Consider the following 10,465-nt stretch of genomic DNA (forward strand, 5'->3'; position numbering starts at 1 on the left):
AACAAAAACAAAGCGGAGATAAAATGGCAGTGGTGCCATGACCACAGCTATGTGAGATTTACTTCTGCTCTTGGATAGGCTGGGACCGGATGCGAGAAGGGCAGCTTCATGAGTTAGAGGGAGGGTCTGTTCTTAGACTGGTTTGTTCAAAAAGTAAACATTCAAGAAAATAAACTGTCCCAGCAACAGCAGAGCTGCTTCAGGGCTTTGGTTAGGAAGAATGACTCCCAAGTGAGCTGGGCTGCGTTTCCACTCCTGGCCCCCGGACCTCCTCTGTGCAGTGATGCCAGGTGTCTACTCAACCTGCTTACATGCCCGCTGGGGCGGAGGCTTCCTGAGAAGAGTAAAGGCATGCAGGAAACTCACCGTTTTCTTCATCTTTTCCACGAAGCTGCTCTCTCTGACAGAGCTGGTCCTGCAAGACAAAAGTGTGCAATGAGTGTGGGAGGCAGGTGTCGTGTGACACGGTGTCATGGGATGTGGGTGTCCTTATATGCAGGTTTCACGGGATGCTGTGGCAGCACAGCAAGGGGACATTCCAGCTGTGTCCCGTGCCACTCCCCAGGGGCTAAGCCAGCAGCTGGCCTCTAGACCAGCACCAGGGCTCCCAGACCTCCCGCACCAGCTCACCCTTCCCATTTCCCCTACAGTAAAGCCTCTTGCAACACCAGTGCTTTGCAAAGCCAAGACCTCTCCGGCACCCAGATAGATACTTGTTTCCCTCAAGGAAGAGCCAAGGTTTCCACTTCCCTCTTCCTCCCCACCCACAGCCCACGTCCCCACAGCCTGACCTCGCCTCCACCTTCCACCTCTTTACCTCTTCCTTCTCCGGCCTCTGCCTCACACATCTGCCACTGCCCTGCTCTGCTCTTCAACAGCTCCCATGACCCACGGGATCCAGGCACACGAGTCCCCTCAGAGTCTGTCTCCAGCGTCACCTGCCACTCCCCTCCACAAATCATGCTTGAGGCACGGATTCACACCCCCTCCCCGCATGGTGGCCTCAGAATCCTGTGCACGCCAGCGCTTCTACCCAGAGCCTTCCTGCCACACTCCCCTCACCTGGCTGACTCCCGCTCTGCCCTCAAGGTCCTGCACAGGGGTCAGCTCCCCTGGGATTCAAAGACCCCCTTCGCTTCCCCTGCACTGGGGCCACATTTCATTTTTCCCTTCTCTGCATTCCTGACCTGGGTCTGCCCCCTCCAGAGGGCAGCCTGGTGCCCGTCAGCCTCAGGATCAGGCTGGGGTGACACAATCCTCTGTCCACTTCTGGCCTTCTACCCCTGCACCATCCCCTCCCCGCCCCATTTTCCGTTCTTCTGTTTCCTCCTGACCCTTGCCCCAAGCCTGCAGGGCCATAGGAACAAGCCCAGTTCCCCTTGCTCAGGACTTTCAAGCTGAATGAGGTTAAAACCCTGGCCGAATACAGCAAGGTGGGAAACACCTTTCTCTGGGTGGCAAATCTTTAGGATATTTGAAATATGGCCATTCTGAATCAAGTGACAAGCTGGAAGACAAAAATACATTTTTGTATTTAAAATGACATTTTTGGTCGGGCGTAGTGACTCATGTGTGTAATTCCAGCACTTTGGGAGGTCGAGGCGGGCGGATCACTTGAGTCAGGAGTTTGAGACCAGCCTGGCCAACATGGCAAAACCCCATCTCTACTAAAAAATACAAACATTAGCCGGGTGTGGTGGCGCGCACCTGTAATCCCACCTACTCAGGAGGCTGAGGCAGGAGAATCACCTGAACCAGGGAGGTGGAGGTTGCAGTGAGCCAAGATCGCGCCACTGTACTCCAGCCTAGGCAGCAGAGTGAGACTCTGTCTCTAAAATAAAATAAAATAAAGTAAAATAAAATTTAAAAAAAATGCCATTAAAGGAAAGAAAGGCAAGCCACAGTGTGGCAGAGGATATCTGTAATGTACTTATATGTGGGCAAAAGACTTTGATTGACAAGGTAAGAAAGCCCTACAAATCAATGGGAGAAAGACAAATCCTCCATCAGAAAAACTATCAAAAGACTTGAAGAGGCATTTTCTTTTTCTTTTTCTTTTTTTGAGATGGAGTCTTTTTCTGTCGCCCAGGCTGGAGTGCAGTGGCACGATCTTAGCTCACTGCAACCTCCAAGAAGAGGCATTTTCTTAAAGAGAGCATCCAAGAACCTGGCTCGGTGGCGGCGTTTGTAATGCCAGCACTTCGGGAAACCAAGGTGGGAGGATCACTTGAGGCCAGTTTGAGACCAGCCTGGGTAAAACAGCAATACTCTATCTCTAAAAAAAAAAATTTTTTTTAAACTTAGCCAGGTGTGGTGGTCTGTGCCTGTGGTTCCAGCTACTCAGGAGGCTGAGGTGGGGAGAGCTTGAATCTGGGTGTTTGAAGCTGCAGTGGGCGCTGATCTCACCACTGTGTGACTATATGACCGTGTGGTGTGATGATAGCTCACTGCAGCTTCAAACATCAGGGTTCCAGCCCGGGAGACAGAGTGACACCCTGTCAATCAACCAACCAATCGATACAAATAAATAGAAACGGTACATGTGGGGCTTGACTGACTGATTTTGAAGGCTCCAACAATAAGGATAATTAGAATAGCTAAATCTGAGTAAGGAGGCCCTGGCGGAGCAGATATTCTAAACAAGGCGACAGTGGCCGATTCTGCACACCCCTCCTGCAGTGGCCCGGCCCCATTTCCTGCCTCTCTGGGCTGCAGGAAGCTGCTCACATTTCCACGCGACTCCCTGGGCCTACAAGGTCCTTCCTGTGACCCCCTTCCCACCTTCTACTCATCCTTTACCACAGAACTTAACTTTCCTCTCCGAGAGGCCATCCCTGGCCCTCATGCAGCAACGCTACCTATCACCGTCTTCGCTGTGGCACACACACCGGTCGGCCAAGGCACTTTACTCTGTGCATTCCCATGGCTTAACTGGAGGCCTGGGTTGAGTAACCTCGGGGAGGTGTTCGTGTGTCCCTGCCATGAGTGCAACGCCTGGTACGTGGCACAGGACACTGTGTCTCCTCCTAGGGTGACCAGCCCTGAGTTCTCTGTCCAGCACGAGGCTCGCAGGGGCAGACTAAGAGGCTGTTGAAGGCACTTCTCACTCCCTAGCCAACTCTGAGGTCTGATCTGGCATCAGCTGAAAAGGCAACCCCTATCTCTACTCAAAGGACAGATGCTTCCACGGAAGTTCCGTCTCCAACAAGGTGGATCTGAAGATTTGCTGAAGAAAAGGACAAGAGGCAAACCCTGGTGCCCCGCGAGTGCCAGGTGGCTTTCCCTGTACTTGCGGGTAATGCACGCCAGCCTGGGGGGGGCACGGGAGGCCCTGTGCCAGGCACCGAGGGCACGAGACTAGAACAAGACAACCTGTGACTTCACAGGCCCAATCCTCCAGCCAGGGGAAGCCAGGCTCTGAGGAGGATCCCAGCAAGATGGGAAGAGCCACGTGGCAGGGCGGACCTGGCTTTAAATCCTGGCTCTGACACTAGACGGGCACAGGACTGCACAGGCCCCGCCCCTCTCATGCCCACACTATTATTAAAGTGCTGCATCTGGTCTTTGCAGCCTCCTCGGTGCCTGACTGGGGAACTTGGTTAACACCCAATAGAAAAAAGGGCATTCCTGGAAGGCGATCAGTCTGTGATTTCAAAGACATCCATGGCACAAAGTGGCATGTGCTAAGACCACACAGATGTGTGGAGGAGGGCTTCCACGTGACCTGACGCAGTTGGACAAAGCAGAACGCCAGGCTGGCTGGCTCTGGGAATGGAGAGGGGAGCCTCTGGGCTGGAACGTCAGAGTGGACAACGTGTAGCAGCCCGCTCTGCCCCAAAGCAAGGGTTCGCCTAGGAAGTGTGAGCAGTCCAGCGGGGAAAAGGGAACCCAAGGAGATGGAGGAGGACCTGTGCCTCTAGGTCACTGGCGCAACACAGAACAATTTCTTTAAGTTCCTGCTGGTTAAACCCATCCTGCCGGGGAGGGTGCCAGGAAACTCCCTTCCCAACCCAAGGCCCTGCTGGGGGGCTCCGAGAAGCAGAGTCCCCGGGCTTTGCCCGAGGGGGCCCACACTGGACTGCTCTGAACGGGCTCTATTCCATCGGAGGACTTCAGACCTGGATTTGCATGGGGGACCTGATTATTTATAGGCAGAGAAGAGGGTGCATGAGGCTTTCCTGGTCTCCAGTCCAAATTCCTTCCTTTGGAAGCAGGGAAATGCAGTGTGCAAGTCCTGTACCAGAAAAGCCACCAGTGCACAGGCCGGGCTGAGCCCCTCGCCAGAGACAGGGGCAACAACCCTGGGAATGGCTGACTTTGCTGTTAACTCCAGGCGGCAACATCTTCAGGCCTCCAGCGTGTCCCCGCCAGGAAGAAGCCCCCGCACTAGAGTGAGGGTGCGGGCATCCCCTGGCCAAGGGGCATCAGGGCAGTCTGCTGCCAGGGACAGTGTCAGGAACTGACCTTCTCGGAGCGCGCTCCTCAGGTGGAGACGAGTACGTGCACCCCATGGCTTCTCACTCTCAGCTCCAGGACTTACGGAAAAAGGAGGCCTACAGCTCTCTCCTGGACACCAGCAGGGGTCAGCGGATGGAAAGTTCGGCCCTGTACATCCCTTGTTCTGTGCTGGTGGGGAAAAGGTGCCTGGGCCTGTGGCCTCAAAGTGCTCCTGGACACCCCGAAGTCCTCTCGGAATCTCCCCGAGCTCCTGCCTGCGTCTGCCCCCACGAGCCCGAGAACTCTGCAACATCTGGAGCCCCAGCAGGCAGGACTCAGGACTCCAGACTGAAGCCTCCCATGAGCCCCTGCGCCGGGCACACACCCCTCCTCCTTCTGTATGGACCGAGGGAAGGAGAAAACCTTTCCAACCCCGACTCGGGTCTCCTTGGTAACTGTTTATATCAGAGCCCTTCTCCCCACGCCCTCCCCCTTTCCCATTTAAAAAAAAAAAAAAAAAAGGAAGTCATGTCTGCGGAACAAAGCTCTTCTAGACTCTAGAAGGCAGCCTGCAGGTTGCTATGGGCAGGGCTGCTCTCCATAAAGGAAGTCACACTGATCCTGCTGCCAGGGCACCACACAATCACATTAAATTAGATCTGGTCCCCATCTTCCCCCACACAAAAGAACTGCAGGAAAACAGAGCCTAAGACCCTGGGTCCGCGTCAGCGGGGAGCATCCTGTGTGCCGTGAAAGACACACCTTCCCCTCCCATCAGGGCAGTCGGGGAAATGCCTGGCAAGGTGGGCTCCGTTCGCGGTGGCGATGTTCTGTCTTGGGGAGCACCCTTCCGAGGTTCCTGAGTGCAAACAGCCCATCTGAAAGCCCAAGGCTTGGCGGGGTGCAGTGGTTCACGCCGGTATAGCACTTTGGGAGGCCAAGGTGGGTGGACACCACAGCTCAGGAGTTTGAGGCCAGCCTGGGCAACATGGCGAAACAGCCTGTCTCTACCAAAAATTCAAAAATTAGCCGGGTGTAGTGGTGCGCACCTGTGGTCCCAGCTACTTGGGAGGCCGAGGTAGGAGGATCACTTGAGCCTAGGAGGTGAAGGTTGCAGTGAGCCAAGACTGTGCCACTGCACTCCAACCTGAGTGACAGAGTGAGACCCTCTCAAAAAAACCAGACAGCCCAAGGCTCCAGTCGTGGAGGTAGCAGCTGTCCCCGGCCTGGAGCAGAGACCACGTGGCTCCAGAATGGCGCATGAATGGTTCCAATTAGGGCTCTCCACGCCTAAATTGGGAGCAGGAGTCTTTCTGGGTTCAGGATCAGAAGTCGGCTGCAGTCCACCGCATGGGGAAGATGAGGGAGGGCGGGAAAAGCACTGAGTCACTTGGACCGAGATGAACCAAGATGTGCAGTTCATTTTGTTCCCGTCCCAGGCGACGCTGAGGGAACGTTTCTGGAAACAGCAAATCCGGTTGGATTTTCTGCACAGTGGACTCGATTTCTCCTCAGACTGTCCCCTGCCCTTAGCAACACATGGGGAAGCTACTTTGGACCAGCTCTTTCAGAGCCTAGCGTCTAGTGCCACGTTCTCCAGGCTCCAGGGTCACAGGTGCCCACAGTGAGAAGGGGTGACGGCTAAGGCACAGAGGCATGATGGCAGCAGAGTTGGGGGCAGCCTACTCGTGGCAGGACGGAGAGTGGGCTCCGCTAGGCGGGCCCAGATTTCTTGACCTTCTGAGCCTTGTGGCACGGGGTTAATGGTTTGAAACGCCAGCCTTTGGTGAAAACAGAAAGTAATTTGCTGGAGCTTAGATAGAAGCCAGCAGCTGTCTCTGCGGACAGGGGCACTGATGAACGCGTGGGGAGGGCAGCTGCCGGAGACAGCCGGCTGCAGGCAGTGGGAGGCGAAAGCAGGTGTGAGTGGCCACAGGTCAGAGACAAAAGGGGAAGGGAATGACTTCTTACTGAGTGCCTACTGTATGCTGGCTAGCATTCAAGAAGCTTTCTATTTTACTTTATTTAATCCTCACCACCCCGTGCAGTGGGCAAGGGTTTCTATCCACTTTGACAGGGCAGCGAGGCTGGGGGTGAAGCAGTAATTCAACTCCGGGTCTGTGAAAGCTCCAGAGTACAGCGGCCCAGCGCCCAGGGTTCCTGTCTGCTCCCCCAGCAAGGTGCACCTCCCCCTGCTCTACCCCGTCTCCAGTGCGCCCCGGGCATGTTGAGGGAGTGCATCTCACAGCCCTTCCCAAGGATCCTATGGCCGTGTCCTCAGGACGCTCTAAGGCTCTGGTGGGCTGCTGCTCCCTCGTTCCCCCCAACCACGTCCTCCAACATGTGTTCACATCAGGACTCCGTGAGCAAGTCTGTGAGGCTCAGAAAGCCTGATGTGCTGTTCCACACACGCAAAAGCCCTGATGCTCTTCTGACGACCTCAGCAGTGACCCTGAGCCAGGGGTGGCCAGGACTACGGCTACTTTTCCAGAGACAGAGAAGAGAAACTGAGGGTTATTCAGTCCATCAGTGATAGAGAGAAAAGGCCACACTCTCAAACAGTAAGATGATCTGCTCTGGCACAAAGTGGCTCTGCTCTTGTGTGCAATCAAAGGGGATGGAAAGGAGGAGTGGGCTGGGGTGGCCATGACAAGAGCCAGGGGTCCGAGGGAGCAAAAGCGTGGTGCAGGAAGCCCCAGGCTGGAATCCCAGCTCTCATGTGCTAACATCAGCCTTGGCCAGGTCACTCACCCTCTCCTCAGATCAGCACTGCCATTTGTAAAATGGGGTAAGAACATTACCTCTGATGGGTGATGAGGGCCCCAGAATTATGTTTTCAAAAGCCCTGGCTTGGAGCCCTTTCTCACATCCATTGACACCTACATTTGCGCTCGGCTCTCCATCTGTGACATGCGGCCCTGGTCAATTTCTGCCGGACTGAGGCCAGCAGCCTCCTAGCCCACCTTCCTGCTTCCAAGTCAGCTCCCTCCACTCCAGCTCCAAATGGCGCTTCGTGGGGCCACCGCTCTCCAGACACCGCCCTCTTACACAGGTTTCCCCAACCCCCCTTTAGCGTCATCCACATATATCATTTTTTTAAATTGATTTTTTTAGTTTTTCTAGAGATGGGGTTCGCTCCATTGCCCACGCTGGAGTGCACTGGTGTGACCATAGCTCACTGCAGCCTCCAACTCCTGGGTTCAAGCAATCCTCCCACCTCAGCCTCCCAAAGGGCTGAGATGACAGGTCCACACCACCATGCCCAGCTCATTTTTAAATGTTTTTTTAAGTTTTGTAGAGTCGAGGTCTTGCTATGTTGCCCAAGCTGGCCTTGACCTCCAGGCTTCAAGCGATCCTCTCACCTCAGCCTCCCAAATAGCTGGGATTACAGGTGTAAGCCACCACACCCAGCTAAGATATGTATATCAACACATCACACTGCATACTTTAAACTTACATAATTTTAAATCTATGTCTAAAATTTTTATTTGTCAATTATGTCATTTTAAAGCTGGGAAAAATAAAATTTACAAAGAAAAATGCTGGCCAGGTGCGGCGGCTCACGCCTGTAATCTCAGCACTTTGGGAGGCTGAGGCAGGTGGGTCACCTGAGGTCAGGAGTTCAAGATCAGCCTGGCCAACATGGTGAAACCCCGTCTCTACTAAAAATGTTAAAATTAGCCGGGTGTGGTGGCAGGCACCTGTAATCCCAGCTACTCAGGAGGCAAAGGCAGGGGAATTGCTTGAACCCGGGAGGCAGAGGTTGCAGTGAGCCGAGATTGTGCCATTGCACTCCAGCCTGGGGCACATAAGCGAGACTTCATCTCAAAGAGAAAAAAAAGAAAAAAATGCTTAGGTTGGGAGCGGTGCTCATGCCTGTAATCCCAACACTTTGGGAGGCTGAGGTGGGTGGATCACTTGAGATCAGGAGTTCGCGACCAGCCTGGTCAACATGGTGAAACCCCATCTCTACTCAAAATACAAAAATCAGCTGGGCATGGTGGCAGGCACCTGTACTCCCAGCTACTCGGGAAGCTGGGGCAGGAGCATCACTTGGACCCGGGAGGCAGAGGTTGCAGTGAGCCAAGACTGCGCCACTGCACTCCAGCCTGGGCCACAGAGTAAGAATCCATCTCAAAAAAAAAAAAAAAAAGAAACAAAAAGAAAAAAACTTAGATGCTCTGAAAAATACATATAATTTTTGTCGTTTATACCTCAATAAAGCTGGGGAAAAAATCCATACACCTTAGAAGGTCCCAAGGCCCTCTAAGATGCTCTCCTGTGTCTGCTCCCTCTGTGACCTGACTTCCTTGGTGACTCCAACACCTTTTATGACCTCTGACCCCCCATGACCCAACTCCCTTGGTGACCTGTGCCTGGGCTCCACCAGCACGTGGCTCCCTCAGAGCAGCCGTGTGTGTCCTCGCCTCCCAGCCTCTGCACAGGCAGCTCTCCCCCAGCCTCCTACTTGGCCTCCCAGGCTCCTGTGGGGGCATCTCATCCCTGACACACCCCCAGTGGCGGGTGCCCCTCCTCTGCATTCCCACTACCCCCAGGCCGGTAGAGCATGTGTCCCACCGTGCCATCCACAGCTCCCCCTCCTGCACCCAGACAGGGCCCAGTGAAGTCAGGAGGTCAGACGCCATGCGCTCTGCAAGGCAGTTCCTGACAGCCCGTGTCTGGAGTTTCAAGCACTTGTCAGAGTGACAGAAACCACCCCTGTCGCATCAGGGACCATGAAAGGAAGGAGAGGAGGTGAGGCCCCTTTGGAGGTCAGGTGGCAGCAGAAAACCCAGAGCTGTGCTTGCAGAAGTGGCGGAAATATCCTGACCCATGTCCTGGCCGTTCCCACAGCAGCGGGAGGCAGCGGGCCCCCTGCACCGTCTACTCTCGAGGCCACAGGCTTCCCCTCATGCTTTCCTCTTTGTCAGTCTCATTTGTGTTTCTCTTTTCATGCTCGGTGGAGCCAAGGACCTCACTACAGAGAAACTGACCCTGAACTGGATGTGACAAGACCCCTGGATCCACGTCCCATCTGCCGGCACTCAGGAGATGAAAAATAGACACATGTGATGCTGGCAGCCCTGACCCCCGGCTCTCCCAGGCTTTCTGTCAAGAGCAGGCCCCAAAAGGAAGGTCACTCAGGAAAACGAGATCTTTTGTGGCTTTTCAAAAGCAATCTCCAGGGGGACGTCATTAGGAAAATCCAGATTGTGGGAAACAGTGATACAAATGTTTCAAAGAAGAAACGGGATGGAACAGAAGCTTAGGAATGGAAAGGGATCTGACGTGTCGCTAAGGAGAAACCTCTGGCACAGCAGCCTGTGGCGCTATCATTCCATTTACGTGATGCTTTGGAAAAGGTTAAGCTACAGAGACAGAAATAAGATTGGCAGTTGCCAGAGGCTGATTACCAGGTGGAGAAGAATGATTGCAAAGAGGTAGGACAGGAACGTTTTGGAGTGATGAAATGTTCTAGATCTCAAATGTGACACTTATTATAGAATCACATACATCTGTCAAGACTCACGAAATTGTGCACTTAAAAAGGAAAATTTTGGCCCAGCGCAGTGGCTCATGCCTATAATCCTAATCCTAGCACTTTGGGAGGCTGAGGCAAGAGGATCGCTTGAACTCAGACGTTCAAGACCAGCCTGGGCAACGTAGTGAGAACTTGTCTCTACTAAAATTAAAAAGAAAAATTAGCCAAGTGTGGTGGCACATGCCTGTAGCCCCACCTACTCAGGGGGCTGAGATGGGACGATCCCCTTGAGCCTGGGAGGCAGAGGCTGTAGTGAGCCCTGATCACACCCCTGCACTCCAGCCTAGGTGACAGAGCAAGACCCTGTCTCAAAAAAAGGGGGGGAGGGGGACATCTTACTGTATGTAAATTATACCGTAATATACCTGACCTCTCCCAAAAGAAAAATTTATTAATCAACTGCAGGGTATAGGTCTTGTTTAGATCCTGAATTAAACAAGCAAAAACTGTTACATTGATCAGTCAATCAGGGAACTATGAATAAAT

General features: G+C 53.7%; 1 protein-coding gene across 1 annotated transcript in view; it reads right to left on the reverse strand.

Moving 5' to 3' along the window:
- Positions 1–10,465, reverse strand: part of POR (P450 (cytochrome) oxidoreductase) — an 86,378-nt gene that overhangs the window by 19,035 nt on the left and 56,878 nt on the right. The window contains exon 3 of the mRNA XM_011976305.1: positions 367–415. Coding sequence (XP_011831695.1) covers positions 367–415 — 49 coding nt within the window. The remainder of the gene's footprint in view (positions 1–366; positions 416–10,465) is intronic.

Source organism: Mandrillus leucophaeus, unplaced genomic scaffold, assembly GCF_000951045.1.
Source record: "Mandrillus leucophaeus isolate KB7577 unplaced genomic scaffold, Mleu.le_1.0 Scaffold164, whole genome shotgun sequence".
Classification (NCBI taxonomy): Eukaryota; Metazoa; Chordata; class Mammalia; order Primates; family Cercopithecidae; genus Mandrillus; species Mandrillus leucophaeus.